The 24458-nt window shown below is 49.1% G+C and overlaps 1 protein-coding gene across 1 annotated transcript in view; it reads right to left on the bottom strand.

Annotated features, from left to right (window-relative positions):
• Positions 1 to 24458, bottom strand: part of GRIN2D (glutamate ionotropic receptor NMDA type subunit 2D) — a 38511-nt gene that overhangs the window by 10144 nt on the left and 3909 nt on the right. The window contains exons 3-10 of the mRNA XM_066373899.1: positions 20009 to 20628; positions 15557 to 15671; positions 15073 to 15284; positions 14649 to 14817; positions 13618 to 13771; positions 11286 to 11411; positions 10864 to 11093; positions 9560 to 9720 (exon numbers count right to left, since the gene is read on the bottom strand). Coding sequence (XP_066229996.1) covers positions 9560 to 9720; positions 10864 to 11093; positions 11286 to 11411; positions 13618 to 13771; positions 14649 to 14817; positions 15073 to 15284; positions 15557 to 15671; positions 20009 to 20628 — 1787 coding nt within the window. The remainder of the gene's footprint in view (positions 1 to 9559; positions 9721 to 10863; positions 11094 to 11285; positions 11412 to 13617; positions 13772 to 14648; positions 14818 to 15072; positions 15285 to 15556; positions 15672 to 20008; positions 20629 to 24458) is intronic.

The following is a 24458-nucleotide window of genomic DNA, read 5'->3' as shown; positions in this document are numbered from 1 at the left end:
GGTTGAGATGGCCAATGATCAAGTTCCAGCTCGGCCACTCAGCAGCAGTGGGATCTTGCAATGCCTTAGTTTTCCCCATTTATAAAATGGGAGTAATAATATTCACCTATGATATGCTATAGGTTGAATTGTGTTCATACAACATTCATATGTTAAGGTTCTACTCCAGTGCCTTGAAATGTGACCTTGCCTGACCTGTGGTGGTGCAGTGGATAAGGCGTCGACCTGGAATGCTTAGGTCTCTGGTTCAACACCCCAGGCTTGCCTGATCAAGGCACATATGAGAAGCAATTGTGAGTTGGTGCTTCTCATTCCTCTCTCCCTCCTGTTTTTTTTTTTTTTTCTCTCTCTCCTGCCTCTAAAATCAATAAGTAAAATCTTTTTTTTTTTTTAATGTGACCTTAATTGGAGACAGGGTCTTGACAGAGATACTCAAGTTGTAATGAGGTTATTAGGGTGGGCCCTAATCCAACAGGACTGGTCTCCTTATAACAAGGGACATTTTGGACATAGAGACACACACAGATGAAAGGTAGTGTGAAGACACAGGGAGAAGGCCTGACCAGGCAGTGGCGCAGTGGATAGAGCATCGGACACGGAGGACCCAGTTCTGAAACCCTAACACTGTCAGCTTGAGCACGGCCTCATCTGGTTTGAGCAAGGCTCATCAGCCTGAGCAAGGGGTCACTCAGTCTGCTGGAGCCCCCCGGTCAAGGCACATATGAGAAAGCAATCAATGAACAACTAAGACGCTGCAATGAAGAACCTACAAGCCAAGGAGAGAAGCCAGAAACAGATCCCTCTGCCACAGCCCTCAGAGAGAGCCAGGAAGTCGTCTAGCCTCCAAAACTGTGAGACAATACATTTTTATTAGAGTAGCTCTAGAAAACAAATAATGAACTTAAGTGATATATAATAAACACTATCGTAAATTTAAAAGATCTGGGGATGACCAAGCATTGGCAAGGATACAGAACAAGTGGAACTTTCCGGCACTGCTGATGAGTGTAAATTGGTGCAACCACTTTGGGGAACGTCTGGCAGTATCCTTTGAAGCTGAGCATCCATCTCCCTATGACCCAGCAGTTCTACTCATGGGAATTTACCCAGGAAAAAAGTGTGTACGTCCTCCAAAGACTTGTACGAGGATGTGCATAGTAAAATACAGTAATCATAATGTCCAAACACTGGAAACAACCCAAGTGTTCACCAACAGAAGAATGAAAAAATTCTGGTATGTTCACATAATGGTATACTCAGTGGGATACAGCTAATGAACACACAACCTGGTAGAAATGTTGGGCAAAACAAGCCAGACGCGAAAGCTGCTATACACATTGTTTGACTCTGTTTATGAGATTGATATTCAAAACCAGGCAAAACCAATTTACAGTGATGCCCTACGGTGAATGGTAGCACAGAAGGGACCTTTCTGGGAGTAGGACATTTTCCACGCCTTATTCTGGATGTGACCACATGGAGGTGTAATGCATACATAGACAATCAATAAGAGATTTGTGTATTATATTGTAATAAAAAGATAACATATAAAAAGACAGGAGAGTAAGCCTTAAGCTATTTTTACTCAGTAAGGGCTAGGGTTGTGTCTGACATTTGGATGAAAAAAAAAAAAAAAAAAAACAGTACAGGGACCCCCTGTTCTCTGAACTCAAGGACAGGATAGATTTAGATTTATTTATTTATTTATTTATTTATTTATTTATTTATTTATTTATTTGAGATGGGGCTGGTGTCCCTTGCTGGTCACACAGTCACCTGTTCCTTCAAACTCAGGAACCAAGTAGATTCAGGATATGGGGTTCCTCTCCCACACACCAGTTCCTGAATTCTTGCTCTTTGAAAATAGGACAACATGGCCTGACCAAGTGGTGACGCAGTGGGTAGAGCATCGGACTGGGATGCAGAGGACCCAGTTTGAAACCCCAAAGTGGCTGGCTTGAGCGCAGGCTCACCAGCTTGAGCATGGGGTCGCTGTCTTGAGCATGGGATCATAGACATGACCCCATGGGCCCTGGCTTGAGCCCAAAGGTCGCTGGCTTGAACCCAAAGGTCACTGGCTTGAGCAAGGGGATCACTTGCTCTGCTGGAGACTCCCCTCCCCTGCCCAGGGCCCAGGCACATATGAGAAAGCAATCAATGAACTAAGGTGCTGCAATGAAGAATTGATGCTTCTCATCTCTTCGTTCCTGTCTGTCTGTCCTTATCTGTCCCTCTTTGACTCTCACTCTGTCTCTGTCAAAAAAAAAAAAAAAAAGAAAGAAAGAAAAGAACAACAACATGGACTAGGAAAAGGAGGGGTGCCTGCAGTAGTAACAGGAAGGAAGGTCCTCTGGCCTCTTGGGGAAGAGCACTTTGTGGGCATGAAGCAGGGGTGGGTGGGGACAGCCTGGGAACGCTGCCCTGCCTTACAGAAGAGAGGGAAATCCCAGGGGCCTTCCTGGAGAGAGGGACTGAGGAGGACAAAATGGAAGAAGGGGGAGAAGGGAGGAGTTAGTTGGCTGGTTGGGAAGGGATCTGGGGGTGAGTAAGGAAGTGAAAGAGTCCCAGGGTGGGTGGCATGGCCAGAGCTCCCTGAAGTTTCACATTCAAGATGAAACATTTTGCATTTAGTTGATGTATATATACTGGGCTGCCCCACAGAGCAGGCACATGCCACCGTGGCTGTCTTGCACATCTGAAATACGGCCAGCCTGAAATGAGATATGCTGTGGGTGTAAAGATTTCCACAATTTCATGTGGGAAGAAAATATGCCAAAGGTCTCAACCATTTTTGTACTGATTACATGTCACCATAATATTTCAAATAACTGGGTTAGGTAAAATATATTATTAAGATTAATTTCATCTGTTTCTTTTTATGTCTTTTCATGTGGCCGCTAGCAAAGTTACACTTACAGAGCAGCGTGCACAGCATTGACACTGGCCGGGGCTGGCAGCCACGCCCCCCACTTCCCCCACAGTCCAGCACACACAGGCCCGACGTCAGTGGGGGCTCTTGTGGGTATTAAGGAACGGGTGGGTTCCAATTCTGACTAATAGGCTCTGGACCCGGGAAAACACTTGGGCCAGTAAGATGGTCCAGAAAGTGAAATCATGCAAAGAGGAGCATGAAGAGGCTGACCCTGAGAAGTCTGGAAATTTACAGAATTCTTAGGAAAGGGAGTTGGAGCCAATGCTTTCTAGATGCTAAAGGTTAGAGAAACTGAGGTGGCACCTGGGGGTCAGGGAAAGCAAAGGAAGGGATGAGGATGGGGAAGAAGGGGGAGAAGTACAAGTAAGAGAAAAAAGTGTCAACCTGGGACGCTGAGGTCCCAGGTTAGAAACTCCAAGTTGAGGCGGGATTGCCTGCTTGAGCTCAGGATCATCCACATGATCCCATGGTTTCTGGCTTCAGCCCAAAGGTCGCTGTCTTGAAGCTCAAGGTCACTGGCTTGAGTCAAAGGTCTCTGGTGTGAGGAAGGGGTCACTGGCTCAGCTGGAGCCCCCCACCCCGCGTATAAGAAGCAATCAATGAACAACTAAAGTGCTGCAACTAAGAGTTGATGCTTCTCATCTCTCTCTCTTCCTGTCTGTCTGTCTCTCTCCCTTTCACTCTGCTCTCTTACTCAAATCAATGGGGGAAAATAGTGCTGTTAAGCACCCCAAGAAACTGTTAGGAACTCAATGGCTATGGGGACACGAGAACCGCAGCACTATAAAGGAATATATGGAAAATTGGTCTCTAGAGAGAAGAATGAATAAATGCACAATTTAAAAAACAACCATTTTAGCCTGACCTGTGGTGACGCAGTAGATAAAGCATCAACCTGGAATGATGAACTCACTGGTTCAAAACCCTGGGCTTGCTGGGTTGGGGTACATACAAGAAGTAATTGTGAGCTGATGCTTCCCAACTCCCTACTTTCTCTCTCTGTCTCTCCTCCCTCTCAAAATCAATCAATAAAATATTTTTTAAAATAGGCCTTGGCCGGTTGGCTCAGTGTATAGTGTCAGCCCAGTGTATGGATGGGTTTGATCACAGGTCAGGGCACATAAGAGAAGTGACCATCTGCTTCTCTCTCCTTGCCTCTCCCCTTCTCTCTCTCTCCCCCTCTCACAGCCAGTGGCTTGGTAGGTTCAAGTGTTGCCCTGCCCTGGTGTTGAGGAACACGTAAGCTTCAGTCACTAAAAGAAATAGCACTGCTAATTAGAGCATCAGCCCCAGTTGGGGCTGCTGGGTGAATCCTGGTCGGGGAGCATGTGGGAGTCTGTGTTACTATCTCCCCTCCTCTCACTTAAAAATAAAAAATAAATGAATAAACAAACAAATAAATAAAAACAAATATAAAAAACTCTTTTAGGCCCTGGTCAGTTAGCTCAGTTGGTTAGAGCATCGCCTCAGAACACTAAGGATTCGTGGTCAGACCACATATGGGAAGTGACCAATGAATGTACAACTAAGTGGAACAACAAATGAATGCTCCCCTCCTTTTTTTTTCTCTGTCTCTTCAAAATCAATCAATAAATTTAAAAAATATTTTTAAAAACCAACTATTTGTCCCGTTCTGTGCTATGTCCTATCACCTCTGCTCATGATTCTCTGGACTCAGTACACACCTTAGACCTCCAGCAAGGGAGTGCTGCTCTGGACCCACGTTTCTGAGGACCCCGCTCCCCACCTCCCTGCTGCTGGAGTCCCTGGGGCCAGGGGTGGTGCCCAGCCAGAATCAGCGCCTCCCTTGGAGATTATTATTTCCCAGCCCTAGGAAACTGTGGTAGACAGAATGATGGCCCCTCAAAGACATCTGTGATTAAATTAAGGATTTTAGGATGTGGAGATGATTCTGGATTATCCATATGGGCCCAATTTAATCACAGGGTCCTTATAAGAGGGAGGTGGAAAGGTCAGTTAAAGAAGGGGACATGTGACTATGCCAGCAGAATCTGAGGGATTCAGGGCCCCGAGCCAAAGAATGCGGGCAGCCTTGGGAGGCTGGGAAGGGCAGGAGAACAAGGTGCCAGCTTCTCTCAGGGGACTTGGAGAGTTCTAAACTTAAACTTATTAGCCTTTCTGTTTCATAAGGTATATATGTCAAGGAAGGAGGATTCAACAAGTTGAATGGTTTGCTAGCTTGATTTATAAAGTTTAAATAGTAGATTTACGGTATGGGAGCCTTCATATGTACTCTTGGGCTGACCCTGGAAACATCAGCAGTAGGCCTGCCCAAAGTCTTGGTTAATAAAGAAAAGCTTATTACCAAATTCACCTCGTGCTGATGATACTTCAAGGGGAGGGTCAAGGAGAAAGTGGCAATTCCTTGAAGGGGTTAAAGTTGGGCAGAGAAAACAGCAGTTTCAGGAGATGAGAGAAAGATGGTAAGACTGACAAGAAAGTGCTGAAGTTCTCAGTATGGGAAAGGAGAGGCTTGTAGGGAAAGCATGGAGAGAACTCACAGAGATGGGAGACAAAGGACCGTGTGACCCCCAGAAACTGAGAGAGAGGCAATAGAGCATTGGAGGGCAAGGTGCAAGAGAGAAGCTGCTAGGTGGTAAAATAAAGACTGCATGAGGGCATGACCCTGGCTGACGGCTTGGCTTCCACAATCTCTTCTTTTATCATTTCCCATAACAGAGGCTGGAAGGCTATTATACTCAATTTGACAGTTTCCCTTGCAGCTAGGAGTGGCCCTTTGACACATTCTGAGAAACAGCCAGAAGTCCCTGTGAAAAGCATACCTTTTCCCAATAAAAAAGTCAAAATCTTGCCAGGAGAAAATCCTCCACTCTTTCACTCTTCCTCCTCCTTCTTTCCTGGAACCAAGATATGCTTCAGAGGGACAGCAGCCATATTGTGACCATTAGGCAACCAAAGTGAGCATGAAGGCCTGTACTCCAAGGCTGACGGAACAGATACATGGAGAGAAGTTTGAATTGTTGATGGTGCTAGCACACCAGCCATGGACTTCTTGTGAGAGATAAAGTAACCCTTGTCTGTTTAAGCACTCCTAACAGACCCAAAAAACTTACCTATTTTGTTGACTACCATTATCCAGTGCACAACTGTGTCTGGTACTCTTAATTTTTTTAAAAAATGCATGAATGATTTGCACATTCATTCAAAGTCTAGCTTTACTTTCTGCAACTTGTTCTGAGAGACTTCACTGTATCCTTATGCAAACCCATCTACAGGGGGTACTTGGATTACCACAGTCTTGACAAATGATGTTTCCAGTTTACGATGCTCACTCCCATTAAAAACTGAAACAAAAAATTCAGACATGAGTATTTCAGCTTACACCATTAGCATCGTACTTATGGACTACGTGTGCGAACTAGTTTAGTTGTGTGTGGTGGAAGCATATGCAGTAACAACACAGCCTTTGAGTGAGGGAGTCGGCATCCCCTGGTACGTTTACCTACACCACTGTGGACTGTTAAAAGCACAAGTGCTCCATTTGTGTTAGGCTAGGGTGTGTTTCGACCTACACCAAAATTCAGGTTACATCACTGTCACAGGAATAGAACTGTGCCTTAACCCAAGGCACAGTTCTATCTGTATTTACATAAACCAGATTGATCAGGTTTCTTTTCTTGCAGCCCAACAATTCTAAAAAAACCAGGGGTAAATAGGATCTGTTAGGAGCGGCTACTTAAGAGGTGAGCAAAGTCTGGGCCTCGGGGTAAGGTGCTCTAAAGGAGTGGTATCCAACCACCAGTCCACCGACTACTGCTGGTCCACCAGAAATTTCGTGCTGGTCCAGGAAAGAGTTAACCACCCTGATGCTGAATGAAGAGTACAGAGTCTGGCACTGGCCGGTTGGCTCAGTGGTAAGAGAGTTGGCCTGGCATGCAGGAGTCCCGGGTTTGATTCCCAGCCAGGGCACACAGGAGAAGCACCCATCTGCTTCTCCACCCCTCCCTCTCTCCTTCCTCTCTGTCTCTCTCTTCCCCTCCTGCAGCCGAGGCTCCACTGGAGCAAAGTTGGCCCGAGTGCTGAGGATGGCTCCATGGCCTCTGCCTCAGGTGCTAGAATGGCTCTGGTCGCAACAGAGCAACACCCCAGATGGGCAGAGCATCGCCCCCCAGTGGGCATGCCGGGTGGATCCTGGTCCGGCATGTGTGGGAGTCTGTCTGACTGCCTCCCCGTTTCCAACTTCAGAAAAATACAACCCCCCCAAAAAAACAAAACAAAACAAACAAACAAAAAAGAGTATAGAACAGGGGTCCCCAAACTTTTTACACAGGGGGCCAGTTCACTGTCCCTCAGACCATTGGAGGGCCGGACTATAAAAAAAAACTATGAACAAATCCCTATGCACACTGCACATATCTTATTTTAAAGTAAAAAAAACAAAATGGGAACAAATACAATATTTAAAATAAAGAACAAGTAAATTTAAATCAAACTGACCAGTATTTCAATGGGAACTATGGGCCTGCCTTTGGCTAATGAGATGATCAATGTGCTCCTCTCACTGACCACCAATGAAAGAGGTGCCCCTTCTGGAAGTGCGGCGGGGGCCGGATAAATGGCCTCAGAGGGCCGCATGCGGCCCGCGGGCCGTAGTTTGGGGACCCCTGGTATAGAATCTATAATCTGTCCACCAGAAATTTCATGCTGGTCAGTGAGAGTTAACCACCCAGCGGACTAGCACTGGTTGGTGAACTGGCACTGGTCCGTGGACTGGCACCAGTGTGTGAACTGGCAGTTGAAAACCACTGCTAAAGGGCATGATAACTGACCCCTCTGGTCCCCTGATACCCCAGTCCACCCATTCTCCACATGGCAGCCAGCCAGAGGGGACATTTATAAACAGAAATAAAATCACACCCCGCCACTACAAGTCCCCTCCCCATGGCTCCTGTGTATGCCCTAACCAAGGAATCAAACCAGCAACCTCCATGATCTGGGATGACGCTACAGCCAACTGAGCTATCCAGCCAGGGCTTAATATTTATTGATTTTCAGAGAGTCAGAGAGAGGAAGGAGGGGGAGGGAAGGGAAGCATTTGTTGTTCCACTCAGTCGTGCATTTTTTTGGTTGTTTCCCCACGTGTTCCCTGATTGGGGGATCGAACCCACAACCTTGTTGTTTTGGGATGATGCTCTTAACAAACTGAGCTAACTGTTCAAGGCCTCTCACTGCCCTTTGATTAAAACCCAGCCATGACCTCGTACTCGAAGGTCACACCCCATATGTGACCTTCTCATCTATCCTCAGACTTGAGCTCTCCACTTTTCAGCCACATTGGCCTTCTTATGTTCCTCCAGTAAGCCAAGACCGCTCCCAACTCAGGCCCTTTACACACCCTGTTCCTTCAGCCTGCAAGGCTCTGCTTTTGTAAGTCTACCTGGCTAGCTCCCTCACTCCCTTCAGGGCTCTGCTCAAGTCACCTCCTTTAGGAGGCCCACCCTGAACACCTTGGTGAATATATCCCAGCTCAGTCATGCTCTAGCTCACCAGGACTTTCTGAAACAACCTTGCTGATTTTTCTGCTTGCATATTTATAGTTTGTTTCCTACCTCTAGACCCTAAGCTCCCTGAGGACAGGAATTGAGGTCTAATTGTCCACTGCATGGTACAGAATAGGGGCCAAGAAAGTAAATGCATGCTGAGTGACTAAATAAAGGCAGGACAGGGAGAGATCTACTGTGAGAGAGCTTCGTTGTAACCTTGAACTGTACTTTGGGTCCAAAACTTTTATTATTATTATTATTAGAGAGAGAGAGACAGAAAGAGAGATGAGAAGCATTAACTTGTAGTTGCGGCACTTTAGTTGTTCATTAATTGCTTCTCATATCTGCCTTGACCACAGGGTCCAGCCGAACCAGTGACCCCTTGCTCATGCCAGTGACCTTGGGCTTCAAGCCAGAGGCCATGGGATCATTTTGATAAACCCATGCTCAAGCCGGTGACCCCGTGCTCAAGCCTGTGCTCAAGGTGGATGAGCATGTGCTCAAGCTGGTGACCTCGGGGTTTCCAACCTGGGACCTCACTCAGAATCCCAGGTTGACGCTCTATCCACTGCGCCACCACGGGTCAGGCCAGTAACTCAATTTAATCCAAATATTCACTCCATTGAGTTCATCCCTAATAGTAACAAAATGATAATGATGATGATGATAATGATGAGGATGATGACAGCAGCAAACAGACAGTTGTGCTAGGCACCTCTCTGAGTGTTTTACATGGATTAACTAACAATAATAACAAAATAATATATTATATTAACTAATAACCATAATAGTTCTTATACCAACCTTATGAGGTGCATCCTCTGTTACCCCCATTTTACAGAGGAGGAAACTGAGGCCCAGAGAGGTTAAGTGACTTGCCCAAGGTTATCCAACCAAGAAGGGACAAATCCAGGATTTGAACAACTGGATCCCTAAAACCATCACAAGGACCCTATTTCTGGAAGGAGGAGTTCACCCCCCAACCTCAGTGACCTCTGCCTTCCAAGCTGACCCACCCCGGGCTGACCCCTGACCCCTCGCCATCTCCAGTCTCCTCAGGACCCCATCCCCGCCCCTGCCCCTGGCCCGAGTCTGCGCTGACCCTGCCTTGAGCTGAATGAGCGCTTCCTCTACGCGGGGCTGGTTGTAGCGCACCATGTAGCTGTGCATGTCGGGGTAGTTGCTGCGGATGTTTTTCTCCGTGGACCCATTGGGCACTGTCCCAAATTTCAGGGGCGGGTACTGCTCCTGGGGCCGCTGGAACTGGAGCAGAATGGAGAGTTACCAGGGCGCCCCTTGGGGGCATCTGGGTGGACACTTGCCAATTGCAGGTCATCCCAGTGCAGAAGTGTTTCTCAAACTTGCTCACAGTGGCCCACAGTGGGAAACGCTATGCCCCACCCACAGATACCCATGCATTCACAGATATATACATATATATATATATATACATACATACATACACACACACACACACACACACACACCTAATCAGTAATATTGAAATATTTAACACCCAGCATGGCCTGATTGTGGTCCAGTCAAAAAAGGCACTGGCTACAGTACAGAACTTAAGAAGGCTCCTGGAGAACCCTGAGAGTCCAGGTGTTAACCCTTAACTTGCTGGATCATGGGAGGTCCCAGGGGCGGGGGCTGGCCTGGTGGGCAGGGGTTGCTGGGGAAATTGTTATCTACCAATCTGTTCAGAAATAGTTCACTATTTTAAGATCAGATGTAGCCAGACAGGTGTGTGCTAGGTCAATGTCAAGTGTGTGTATGACCAAGACAAATGTTTCATAAAACCATACTATTCCTTATTTTGTAAGATGCACTATACAGTTGAACATACTTTTTTTTTGAACATATTTTTTATTCTGTTCCATTCCATTAAAAAATATTGCTTGTGGCCATCCTGTGAATTGATTTCTCCACCTTCTGAGAGGTCATGACAGCTAGTGAACACACCGTGACTCGCGACAAGCAAGTACAGAAATGGAGAGTCAGCATTTATAGCAATTTGGCAGAATAATTTTATGTCTTTTGAACCTCAAACATTAAAATTTGCATGTCTTGGTTTTAAATTTTACTCTTTTAGTAATTAATTTCTATTGTATTTTACAAAGGCATTGGTCTCCACTGGATTAGAAATTTCAAAAATTAGTTCTTCATCACGGTTTCAGAGAACTGATGGTCTCTAGACTCTCCCATTTGACACTGCTGTCTCTCAGACATTTGGGGACACTTTTCCCCTGAAAATATTTAAATAGTTCATTGTGAGCTTCAGAAGTCTCCCATTTTGGAACTCTTTCTGGGAATAGACCTCCAGGAATTCCCCTCTGGCCTCCCATGTGACAAGTTCTGTAACTTCCAACCCTAGCCAATTCCCCCCTCCCCAAACATACACACCTTTCGGTCACTGAGCCCAGACACAGTGTCCACGTACTCCTCCTGGATCATGAAGGCGGCCAGGTTGGCTGTGTAGCTGGCAAGGAAGATGACAGCAAAGAAGGCCCACACCAGCACCATGATTTTGCTTGTGGTACCCCGGGGGTTCTCCACAGGCACCGAGTTATTGAACACCAGGGCCCAGAGCAGCCAGATGGACTTTCCAATAGTGAACGTTGAGCCACCAGGGCCTGCAGGGGGCCAGGAGGGGAAACATGTACCCAAAATCCCTTCTGCTTAATGAGGGAGCAGAAAGAAGTACAATTCCCAGAGGCCCCTGGGGCCTCCACCACCTTAAGGAGCCACAGCTCTACCCCAGTGATGGGAAATGTAGTTCTGTGTGTGGTCCAGGTGCTCTGAGGTAGGGGATGAAGGGGACTCACGCTTGCCCGTGGCCAGGTTGCGGTTGTAACCGACGGGACTGAGGTACTCAAAGATGAAAACAGTGACGGCGACCACAGTGAGGCACATGACGAACATCATCACCCACACGGCCGGGCTGTAGGGCTCTGGCGGCAAGGGGATGATCATGGCTTAGCCAAGCAAAAGACTGGGGAACCACTGACATGTAACCAAGGTGCAGCCCAGATGTGACCCCTTCTGGGCTCTGCCCCCTTCCCAGATTTCCCATCTTGGAGACAGCCTCACTGTCCACACAGGCTCCTGGGAGCCAGTCTTTCTCAAAAACTGCCATCTCAGCCATTTCTGTGGTTTTAACCACCAAATGGAAAGTGTCTCCTAAGTATGTTTCCTGAGCCCTAAACCTGAGTCTCCTTCTCTCCCTGGCCATCCTCCCAAGCCATTCACATCCCACAGTGAGCCCAGCACCAACACCCAGGTTCCCCATCCTGGGCGCCCACCATCTGTCCAGTCACAACTCAAACCCCCATTGCCATCCTCTCCCCCTCCCGTTCTCCCCCTCACCAGCCACAGCCTGTCAGTTTCCAGTCCCTCCTCCTGTCTCCACTCCTGGATCATGCCTTGTCCTCTCTCCCCAGTCTCTCCCTTCAATCCTGCCCCTCCTTCCCATGGCCCAGAGATGACCTGACCTCTCCCGGCTCGCAGTCCTCAGTGGCTCCCCAGCACCTCAGGACAAAGTCCCCACCTTCAGCCATGCTCCTGCCCTCCTGTCCAGCCTGAGCACTCTCTCAAGAGCCCATCACTTTAACACCCCAGAACTCAGCTCCCCGATGAGCCACACCCTCTCTGCCCTGGTCTCCACAGCTTCCCTGCCAGAGGTGCCATCCTGACGTGTCCATCAGACAAACTCGAGCTCATGTGTCCCCTCCTCACACTGCCTCTGGGAATTCACTGACAATATGCCATTTCCTTGAGATTAGTGCTGGCTGATTTGATTTCCATGGGCCAAGTGCAAGCAGCTAGGACTGCCTTGTCACAGCAGAGTCACCACCCTGGACTGTCACTGCAGCATCTGAGGACATGCCTGTTGTCTCCACTCGGCAACATGGTGGGTCATGTATATGACCTTGTCACTCCCCTGCTGAAAGCAGGGGCCCCATGTGGTGCATCTCAAGGTGCCCTGCAGAGACCTTGGTGCAAAAAGGAAGCCACAAGAGGCATCTTTGGGGAAAAATACAGAAAACAAAACACAAAGGAAGGCTGTTCTTTCTCCCAGCACCTCCTCCTCCCAGAAGCTTTGCTCAGACTTCAGAGAGCAAGCAGGAACTGACAAGAACTGCTGCTCTTGGCCGGATGTTCACCTCTCCTTCTGTCTTCCCCAAGCTCAGTAAATGAGATCTCTATCCTGTTCCAATCCACCTCAAAGTCACCAGCCCATTCGGGTGTCAGCTTTCTAATCACATCTCAAGCCTGTCTCCTTGTCTTAACCTCGCCGCCATCTTTCTACCATCGCCTGTAGTTAAAGACCTGGCCGCTTCAGTAAGAGTACAACCCAATCTTCCTACGAGGCCCAGGGCGGCCTCCCTCTAAGCCCTCTCATCGCTCCCTCCTCCACACAGGAGCCACACACTAGCCTCCTGCTAGTTCACAAATACTCCGTGTACATTCTTACCTTCATGCCTTTATCCTCGCTGTTCCCTCTGCCTAGAATGCTTTTCCAGACAGATCTACACAGGACTGAGTCACCTCCTCAAAGGGGCCTGCCTGCCCAACCGCTGTAGCACCAAGCCTATTCCTTTCCTTCTCTTCCCCTGGCTTAATTTCTCACAGTATCTGATACCATCTTAAGTGATTTTGTCCGTGTATTCCTTTAAGAGTATATTTCCTGTCCCCTGCAGGAGGCCAAGAGCTCTTAGAAAGCAGGGATTTGTGTGCAGCTCAGAGCCTGGCACACACTAGGTGCTCAGTAAACCCTGTCTGATGGTGAATTGAGCCTTTACTGTGTGCCAGGACCATGCTAATCTCTTGCCTCATTTTATTTTTCATTTTATATCTATACATATACTGGGGAAGACTTGGATTTTGTTGTCCCTGAAGCTCATATAATTTGTGTTCCTTTTCTTAAAAAGAACACAAAACCCAGAATACGAAGTCAGATGCAGGGCCTTGAAGAGGCTGTGCAAAAGGCTCCTGAAGCTAACCTAGCTTCATGGTTAAAATGCTTCTGGTAATAAAAATTACTGAGGCTCAGGAGTGAGGCTACTTCACCGGAGTCACACCACGAGCACAGGCAATTCCAAATGGGGCTGGCGCACACAGCGCCCCTGCCTGAGCATCCCAGGGCCCCAAGCTCACCGAGGAAGGCTGAGGGGGACACGGTGCCGTTGCTGCGTGCCACCATGACGCTGATGCCTGTCTCCACGAAGGGGACGGAGAAGTCCACGATCTCAGATCGCTCCTCGTTTATGGTGAGGGAGCCGATAGCCATGTCCGCGCGTTGGTAGAACACCTGGGGTGAAGGCGAGGAGGGGGTGAGGGAACGTGGCTGGCTTAGGTAGACATAGGCAGAAGGCGGGCAATACTGGCCCCCGGAAGGAGATGAGTAACAGCGTAAGAAAGAGGCTAGAAGGATGGATGGGTGCGAAGGAGGACGCAGAGTCGGTCAGGAAAGGTGGAGGTGAGAGTCCAAGAACAGGTGGGCCTGCCTAACCAGGCGGTGGTGCAGTGGATAGAGCGTCGGACTGGGATGTGAAGGACCCAGGTTCGAGACCTAGAGGTCTCCAGCTTGAGCACAGGCTCATCTGGTTTGAGCAAAGCTCACCAGCTTGAGCCCAAGGTCGCTGGCTCGAGCAAGGGGTTACTTGGTCTGCTCTAGCCCCCCAGTCAAGGCACATATGAGAAATCAATCAATGAACAACTAAGGAACCGCAACAAAGAATTGATGTTTCTCATCTCTCTCCCTTCTTGTCTGTCCCTATCTGTCCCTCTCTCTGACTCTCTCTCTGTCTCTGCCACACACAAAAATTAAAAATTAAATAAAAATAAATAAACAAATAAAAAGAGGTGGGCCTAGCAGCATCTTGCTCCCTACAGCAAGATGCTCCATCCTCCAGGCCCCGCCCCTATAGAAGCTCCACCCTCCTCACCCCGCCTCCTTCACCACAAAGGTACCTCCTCCTGGCCCTGCCCTTCCGCCAAGGTGGGGGCCTTCTCGGGGCCACGCCCCCTCAAATCCAGGCGTTCTCTCTGGCCACACCCCTCTTGCCCCCAAGTTTTCCCCCTCGTGGCCCTACCCTCTCGGACACAGGATTCCGGGTCCAGCCCTCTTTTCCCTCCCCAACCCCCCCTGCCCGGGCACCGCCCCCACCCTGTACTGCTCGCCTCACCTCTCCGATCATGCCATTCCAGACACCATCGATCTTTTTCCCGTGTTTGCCGTTAGTGACCAGGTAGAGGTCATAACTGAAGCCGATGGTGTGGGCCAGCCGCTTCAGAATGTCAATGCAGAAGCCCTTGCAGCACCGCTTTTCTGGGCGGGGGGCATCCGGCGGAGGGCTGCGGGGAACAAGCAGGCTTGGGAACATTAGGGACCCCTCGCCTTATGCAGGGAGGAACAAGCAGCAGTTAAAACTAAGGCTAGCGTTTTCTGGGTAACCTGAGACCCATAGGAGTTACGGGACTTGTCCAAGGTCACCAAGCTGCAGGGCAGTGTGGGTCCTGGGTCCCAAGAAAGGAGAGGGCGGGGGCCAGGACTACTGGGCTTCAAAGGAGAATGAATTTAACGCTGAACTCCTGGTTCCGGGCTGTCACCTGTGGGTGCGGTTGAGCTGGGTCCGGCAGGGTACAGAGTCTCGGATGCAAGTGCCACTGATGGGGTCAGCGGGCTCCACAATGACAAAGGGCCTCTCCTCCAGCGTGGCCACCGTGAGGTGCTGCGTGTCATCTACTGGCTGCAGGAAGCGACCATAGCGGGACCATAGGGGGTACTTGAGTCGGAGAGTCTTTTGCTCCCAGCTGCCCACCTTGGCCAAGAGAAGGGGATTCAGTCTTCCCAGAGAGACTTTCCAGAATGGCCTCACCTTAGTGGCCCAGGCACCCAGTTCCTTCTCCCTCAGATCCAAGAGTCTAGGCCCCATTTCCCTTCTCCTCCTGGGTCTGGGCTCCCAGTTCTTCCCACTAGGACCCAGAAGTCCCGGCTCCCAGCTCCTGCCTCCTTCAGAGGCCAGAAACAGCCTCAGCCCCCACCTGTGCCAGGACCCAGGTGTCCATGCCTGAGGGCGGGGCAGGGACTCACCACCTCCCAAGTCCTGTCTCTGGTGAGGGAGATGACCACCAGGGACGGATTCACCAGGAAGCCATCCTCATTGAAGGAGTAATCCCTGTTGTCCCAGGTAATATTCATGAAATACCTGCCCAGGAGGAAGAGATGGGGACATGTGGGGACCTTGTCTGGATTCTTGTGGCCAAAAACAGAAAAAGTCCCCTTTCTACTGACCAGACCAGCCCCCAGGTAGAATCGCTTCTCCAAGATCTTGAAAACTCCAATATGCCTCTTTTCTGCTAGGTCTTCTCCCCTCGCTGCCCAGTGCTCGCACAAGGTCCCAGATCCTCAGCCTGGGTTTGAGGCAGGGGAGACCTTGAGTGTTCTGGCCCTCCCATCTCTGACTGCTGCTCAAACTCTTTGCACCCCAAACCCACTTTGTGTCCCTCAGACACTAAACATTCCCAAACCTATCAAGTTGTTTCCTATCTCTAGATCTTTGCAAGTGCTGTTTTCCTGCCTGGAAAACATTAATTCTGTCCCTTCTCATCCTGACCAATTTTTTTTTTTTTTTTCTGAAGTGAGAAGCGGGGAGGCAGAGACAGACTCCTGCATGTGCCCAACCAGGATCTACCCAGAATGCCCACTAGGGGGCGATGCTCTGCCCATCTGGGGCTGTTGCTCCGTTGCAAGGAGCCATTCTAACGCCTGAGGCGGAGGCCATGGAGCCATCCTCAGCATCCGGGCCAACTTTGCTCCAATGGAGCCTTGGCTGCGGGAGGTGAAGAAAGAGATAGAGAGGAAGGAGAGGGTGAAGGGTAGAGAAGCAGATGGACGCTTCTCCTGTGTGCCCTGGCCGGGAATCGAACCCAGGACTTCCACGTGCCAGGCCGACACTCTACTGCTGAGCCTATCGGCCAGGGCCATCCTGACCAATACTTATGTCTTCAAGACTCAGCTCAAATGTCCCTTCCTCTAGGAAGAAGCCCCCGAGGGTCTCTGGGTCCCCAGATATCTTCACTGCAATGACATCCTGCACTGTGAAACCTTTCACATTGCCCCGGTCACCTGGCAAGATCCCCAGCTATCCCCTCACTTCCCCTGCCCAGGCCATTGATCCCCGAGCCCCATCCTTCCTACCTCTGGGATCTCTCTGCCCCACCCCCTCCTCTCCATCCTAATAGCCCTCCTGAACCCCTGCATCGGCCTTCTGCCTGGCCTCCAGCCTCCAACTTCTCTCCTTCATTCTGTTCCCCCGAGGGGGTCTTTCTACACACAAAACTGACTTCATCTTTCCCCTGTTTATAACCCACCCATTGCTCTCCAGTGCCCCACAAGAATGTCCGAGACTCTCAACCTGGTGTCCACGGCCCTTGTGGCTTGGCTCCATCCACCTCCCAGCCTCATCACCCCCAAACCCTAATTCTCCTGCCTTCATCCACTCTGAGCTACTGTGCACCACCAACCTGCCCAGGTTTTTCTCCCCTCTGGCCTTTCCACAATGCTGCTCCCCTGTCTGGAATATTCTCTTTCTGGTGAACTCCCAACCACACTTAGAATCAAATCCAAACCCCTTAACTTGGCCTAAAAGCCCTGAATGAGGCCCATGTGTTTCTCCATCCCTCAGTCATAGCCCCTCCCCCTTGCCCGTTAAGCTCCAGCCACACTGGCTTTCTTTCAGGCAGGCTTCTAAGCAGACAATACCTGTTGTTCTGTTTTCTCCCCCTTTTCTTCACTCAGATCTACCAATAGTTGGCTCATTTTCTTTCTTTCTTCTTTTCTTTCTTTCTTTCTTTCTTTCTTTCTTTCTTTCTTTCTATCTCTCTCTCTCTTTCTCTTTCTTTTTTTTCTCTCTCTCTTTCCTTTTTTCTTTCTTGTGTGTGACAGAAAGAGTCAGAGAAGGACAGATAGGGACAGACAGGAAGGGAGAGAGATGAGAAGCGTCAATTCTTCGTTGCAGCACCTTAGTTGTTCATTGATTGCTTTCTCATATGTGCCTTGACTGGGGGCTACAGCAGACTGAGTGACCTCTTGCTCGAGCAGGCGACTTTGGGCTCAAGCCGGTGAGCCTTGCTCAAACCAGATGAGCCCGCACTCAAGCTGGCAACCTCAGGGTCTCGAACCTGGGTCGTCCATGTCCCAGTCCGACTCTCTATCCACTGCGCCACTGCCTGGTCAGGCTCTTTCTTTTTCTTACCTCCAAATTTCACATACTAAGAAAGACATTTCCTAGTGACCTCGCGTAACCTAGCATGCTAGACATTTCTTATCACAGTCTACCAGTTTTATTTTCATCTCAGAAGTTATCGCCTGCTGGTATTTCTTTTTCCTTTTCTTAGTTCCCTGTGAGATTGTAAGCTCTGTGAGAACAGGGTCCTTGTTCAATACTATATACCCTCGTACCTAAAGCAGTGCTTGGCACATAGTAGACTCTCAATAAAGGGCTTTTCAGTGAATGAATGAATGAAAGAGCTATTCATTCTTCAGGTCTCAGCTTACATATCTCCTCCTCCTGGAAACTTCCCTGTCTCCACAGGCTGACCCATGACTTGCATAACCTAGTTTGGGGCCAATCAAATTCCTCTCAGAAGGACATTGACTGTGACATTTGCAGGAATCGGTGGTGAACAGGATGAGCTGAAATTATGAGTATTAGGAGAAAGCAGAATCCCGGGTAAGTGGTAGTAAGAAAAGAACTGGGCCTTCACTGGCTAGCTCAGTTGGTTAGAGCATCATCCTGATATGCCAAGGTTGCGGGTTCGATCCCTCATCAGGGCACATACAAGAATCAACCAATGAATGCATAAATAAATGGAACAACAAATCGATCTCAATCTCTCTCTCTCGATCTCTCTAAAAATCAATCAATAAATAAAAGAAAAACAAAAACCTGAAAGGGACTAGACAGTAGTTGGGAGTGGCAAGCTCAGAGTGGTGTGTATATGGGGGTGCCTTTGCTTCAATTCCTGACATCTGGGTTTCTGTGTGTGTTTTTCTTTCCAATAAACCCCTTTTCCCTGAGGAAACTTGAATGAGACTCCGCTTCTTGCAACCAAAAATGTCCTGGCTTAGACAGTACTCTCCCCACTGCTCTCATGATGCCCATTTAACCTCCATTACTGCAAGCAGCATGCTGTGTTGTCCTTGTCCCATTCGTGTCTGCCGCCCCTACAGGACCCTGCGTTCTTTAAAGAGAAGTCCATGGTCTTTATAATCTGTGTTCCCAGCGCCCAGCATGAGCCCTAGTTCCTAGCAGGCTGAACTCAGTATTTATGAACGAGGGATGTTTTCCTCATTCAGGGTGTTTCCCAACTCACCAGTCCTCAATTCTCCTTCCCTAGGTTTTCTTTCCCACTGTCGCCTCTTCCTAAGCTTATTTCAGGATACAGGCTTCTCCTTCCGCTCTCTGTCACCCAATTCACCAATTTCCCCACTCACAAGGTTTCATATGGTAGACATGCTGTTTCCCCCCACCCTGTTCTCCTATTCTAAAAAAAATACCGTGCTATATGGATAGCTGCCCAGCTAGAGTTGATATTCTCCAATTTTCCTTGCAGCTAACCCAGGGCACATGCAAGGGCCACTTTCAAAACATCTAACAATCAGTACAACGCAGGCACTAGCCAATCAGAATCCACCTCTAACCATCGGTATGAACGTGGTAAACAGCCAGTAAGCTAGCCCATGTGACTACATTCTCACCAATGGGGGGTTAAATCTGTCCCTTCCACCTCACTTGCCCCAAAGGAAATTACTTTCTACTTCCTTTCTTTCTCCTTCTCATGAGCTGGAATTCAGATTTGCCCACGACCAAGCTTTGACTGTGGGTAGAGATGGCAGAGCAACAAAGTGAGAGAGGACTGGGTCCTTGAGTGGTCACATGGAGCTACGGAGTCTCCTGGTAACCTAGACCCCGCATTTTCAGGTTGTTTGGGCCATTGGATTGTTGAGTCGTTTTGTTACTGAAGTTCAGCTCATACTCTAACTGGGGTATTTCTTAAGATGCTATAAACTGGAAGATGCACCACTATCTCTATGTACCACAAAGAAAGAAAATACTTCCAATTAAACCATTGGTTGCTTGTCGTATATGCCTTTCCCAGGCAAGGCCAAGACTTTGAACCAGCAACCTCAGTGTTCCAGGCCAACTCTGTACCCACTGCGCCACCACAGGTCAGGCCCAATTAAACCACGATAAGCCATCAATTGTAAGGCATATTTTGATTTTAAAGACATGAAACTGTAAAAAAATATGCATCTTAAAATCATGAAATATAGTAATACACTCACTATGTCTTAGGTGCTTTTCCCAAATTACCTGATTTAACCCCAGAAAGGAGACCCAATTACACCCATTTCACAGAAAAGGAAACTGAAGCTCTGAGAGAGGACGTGATCTACTCGAGGGCACTGAGGCAGTGAGTATCCTACGTAGTGTCAGGCTCTGGAGTCTTCCCCCACCCCTCCCACCCCTGCCCCACTCACCTATGTAGACTTTCCCCTCGATGAGTGCGGTTCTGGGCACGACAATCATGGCCAAGCTCAGGCAGGAAGCCATAGTCGCGCAGCAGGGCCTGGGCACCTCTGGCCACTACAGCCACGCCAGCTGCCACACGCCGGGCCAGATCATCCCGCCAACCAGCAGAGCGCACTGCAAACAGCCCAGCAGGCAGTGGGGCGCCTCCTGGCAGAAGAAGGGGCTCCCCAGGGGTGCCTGAGCCTCCGCCTCCAGCCAGCTGGGGCCCGACCATGAACCAGACATAGCCAGGCCCAGTGAGGCCAGCCTCTTCAGCCGCCCGGAACACAGGTTCAGCCTCCTCGCGGGCACAGAAGAGCAGGCGGATCTGGGCACTGACGCTGCGGAGCTGGGCACTCAGCACGGCTTCACCCGCCCCAGGGTCCAGTGTCAACGCCCCACGGTGCTCCCAGCCCACCATACTGCCATCAGTCAGCACCTCGATGTAGGATAGGAAGGCCCGGTGGCCAGGGGCACGTGTGGTCACGGCTACAAAGGACGTCCAGTCATACTCCTCCAGCACCTCAAAGATGACCTGAAGCTGCTGCTCTGTGGATGAGCCTAGCTGCAGGAAGGTGGAGCCCTTCTCCTGCAGGGGAGGAAGAGGGTGTCAGGTCTCCTGATGGAAGGATCACAGCTGGCAGGAGACAGTATGGAACCTTCAACAACCAACAAGGGAGCACAGTGCCCAGTGGCCAAGAGGGGACCTCATTTCCCAAAAGCTGATAAAGGGCCACAGCTCCCAGCCACCACTGGTGGATAACAGCTCTCAAAATGACAGACTGATCAGCTGTTCAGCAGACCCACCTCCTCCTGGGTTAGGTCTAGCCACGTGACTGGGTTCTAGGCTCATTCACTAAAACTCTCCCCCGTTCACCTTGCTTTCTTCCCTGTCTGGGGGGAGATGCAGAGGACTCAGAAGAGAACTCTGAAGTCCTGGGGGATTACAGAGACACAAAAGGGAAGAGCCTGAGTCCCCTGAGTCACCATCTGGAGGCGTGCCACCTCCAGTCAAGAACACCTTTTGGATTTTATATGAGTAAGAAATAATCTTTTTTTTGGAGTGAGCCACTGAGATGTAGGGGTTTATCTGTTAGAGGGGTAACATTATCATAATGAATACACCAGCATCCAGTATGGGAACTATAGTTTCCAGCATCACTTAGAGGAACTATATCTCCCAGCATGAAATGAGGGTGCTGGAAGTACTGTCTCTCCTAACTGGAAGAAGCTTTGCTGAGTGAACTTGCTCTTCTCTGGTTTTCCTTCTATCTTCCTGTCCCCTCTTTGTCTGGTTCCTTAGCTAGACTCTCTTCACCAATCAGAATTCTAAACACAGGAGTACCCTAATCTTCTTTTTTCTTCTCTGTCCTCTCTTACTGGTGATCTCATCTAGATCCATGCATTTAAATACTGTCTCCTGCACTACCCAATATGGTAGCCACTAGCCATCTAAGGCCATTCAATTTTATTTATTTATTTATTTTTACAGAGACAGAGAGAGAGAGTCAGTGAGAGGGATAGATAGGGACAGACAGACAGAAACGGAGAGAGATGAGAAGCATCAATCATCAGTTTTTCGTTGCAACACCTTAGTTCATTGATTGCTTTCTTATATGTGCCTTGACTATGGCCTTCAGCAGACCGAGTAACCCCTTGCTCAAGCCAGCGACCTTGGGTCCAAGCTGGTGAGCTTTGCTCAAACCAGATGAGCCCGCGCTCAAGCTGGCAACCTTGAGGTCTCGAACCTGGGTCCTCTGCATCTCCGTCCAACGCTCTATCCACTGCGCCACCGCCTGGTCAGGCAAGGCCATTCAAATTTTAATTAACTAAAATTTAGCTTGCTGTTTCACTAACCACATGTCAAGTGTCCAACACCCACACATGGTTAGTGGCTATCATTTTGGATAGAGCAGATCTAGACCATCTTCCTTGCAGAAAGTTTTATTGGACAACCCTAGAGGTGTTGATGACTCCTATAATCAGTCACCACCTCTCTTGTGAGCTCTGGACAAACCTTCCACTCAACATCTCCCCTTGGCTTTCCAAGAGGCATCTCAAAATTGGCATGTCAAAAATAGAATTCTCTATCTTCCTCTCACCTCAAACCTGTTCGCCGTCTTTTCCTTATTCACCCAGATGCTCAGATTTCAAAGCTAAATTACCCTTTCCCTCACTTTCCCTCATGTCCGCATTCAGGCCATCTCCAAGTTTTCTTGGCTCTCTGTTCAACACATAACCCTAGTTGTCCACTCTTCATTAATGTCTTTGTCACAACCCCCCACTGTCATCACCTTCTTGCCTAGACAATGACAACAGCTTCCCAACCTATCTCTGCTTCCATTCTTGGATCTTCCAGTCCATTCTCCAGACAGCAGCCAGAGTGATCTTTTCAAAATATTAATTTGGATCACATCCCTTCTTGGTTGAAAACCTTCCAATGATTCTATCCTAGAGTCAAAGCCAAAGTTTTCTCTGTGGCTCACAGGCCCTGCATGAACTGGACCCCATGCCTCTCTGACCTCATCTCCCACCACCCCTAACTCTTTGCTCTTTCTCAAACACATCAAGCTCCTTTAAGCTTCAGGGGCTTTCCAACAGAGGAGCCAATCGCCACCTATGGCTATTCAAATTAGCTGTTACCTCTCTTGGGGATACTTTCCCTCAGCTCTTCCATGCTGGACCTACCCCTCCTCATTCCACAGCCCCAGCTCAGTTGTCCCCATCTCAGGGAGGCCTCCTCTGACTGTCATCGATTGAAGCTCCATCTCGGTCATTACAACATCCTGTTGCTTTCCTCCAAGACAGATTTTTATTATGTTATTTATTTATTTATTGCCTCTCCATTAGAATGCTGTCTCTACATACAGGGACCTTGTATACATACACTCCTTTTATAACTGTAGTCTTCAGAATCTAAAACACCCCTGGTATAGAATCAGCCCTTAATAAATCTTCCAGTAATGTAATGAGAAGAGCAGGTGGATTTACTCTCAAAGCCTGTCCTGTGGTCATAAGGGCCAGGGAGAGGGCAGTTGTCCCAGGGGGATAAGGTCTTCCAGTATGCGATGAACCCCTTAGAGGACCTCACCCTTTGCAGATAAAGGTGTACTGAGAGGACCAAGTTCCTGACATTCATTGGGGACACAGATGGAGCTATGAGGACCACTCTTTATTTCATCCAAAGACATAGAGGGACTACATTTCCCAGAAGGGAATTGGTGTATATAGAGTGGACCATAGTGCCCAGGATACAATAAACAGAGCAGACCACACTTCTCAGCAAAGGAGTCAGGAGAGACCACATTTCTTGGTATGCCATGAGGTGGCATCCAGGAAGTAATAAGTTCACCTCAAAGGTGATCTGCCTAGAAATCTATGGACAACTCCTATGCCAAAGAGAAGAAAAAGCAAGTTGGACAGAGGCCTTTGCCAGAATGCTCTAGAAAGGAGAGAACTACGAGTCCCAGCATGCAATAGTAATCTAGTTACAAAGCCACTGGTCCTCACAGGAAGGAACGGTGGAGATTTAGGCTCCACCCACTCAGGTGGCCCTATCCTCTGATGATCCCACCTGCCACACTGGCTCCACCTTGAATAGGCCCTACCCCTTCTCTGCACCTTCTCATAGCTGACCCCTTTTCCTACTCAGTCTGCACACTAGGCTAGTTCCACTTCTGCCCTTAGCTACCAGGAGTCCATTCCAGCAGGCCTCTCCTGTGACCTCGGGAGGCAGGCCTCTCTCCAGGCCACAGCCAGCTCCAGCTTCTACCTCAACCTCTTCTGCAGGTTCCTGGCTTTGGCCTCTGAGTGGCTTGGCCTTCATCCTCCCAGGAGCCTACCACACCTTATGCTGGGTAGGCCCCTGCCAGAACCCCATTGCCTGGACCAGCTTCCTCTGCAGACACCACCCCTTTAGTACAGAGCTAAGGCTCTGCCTCCTCCCTGGACTTGCCCTTTCTGACTGGCCCACGCCCCCAAACCCACTTGCTGCCTGGCTTTACCCTCCGCAGCCCACTTCTCACTAATGACTCCTCCTTTTCTCATACTCTTTTCACCAATGACTCTGTTCTTCTGTGTAGATCTCTAGATCCCATGCCCAGCTGGCCAACCCTCCCTGTCTCTGCCTTCCTGGCTCCAGTCTCCTCACTAGACCTGACCCCTTTCTGAACCCCAGTCTTTTCCAAGTGACTCCTCCCTTGCTGATCTTAGATCCCACCCCTCCCTCAGATCTTGCCATCTCAGGCTGGTCTCTTTTTTTTCCCAGAACTGGCTGGTTCTGCCTCTTGCCCAGATCCCAGAGGCCTTTGCCACCTTGACCTACCCTCTTCCGTAGAATCCTCAACGTTCCCATATACTGATCATCCATGACTGGCCTCTCAGACCCTACTTCTATATGAACCTCCAGGAAAGTCCCCA

The sequence above is a fragment of the Saccopteryx leptura genome, chromosome 3 (genome assembly GCF_036850995.1).
Source record: "Saccopteryx leptura isolate mSacLep1 chromosome 3, mSacLep1_pri_phased_curated, whole genome shotgun sequence".
NCBI lineage: Eukaryota > Metazoa > Chordata > Mammalia > Chiroptera > Emballonuridae > Saccopteryx > Saccopteryx leptura.
This window is presented reverse-complemented; position numbering and strand designations above follow the sequence as displayed.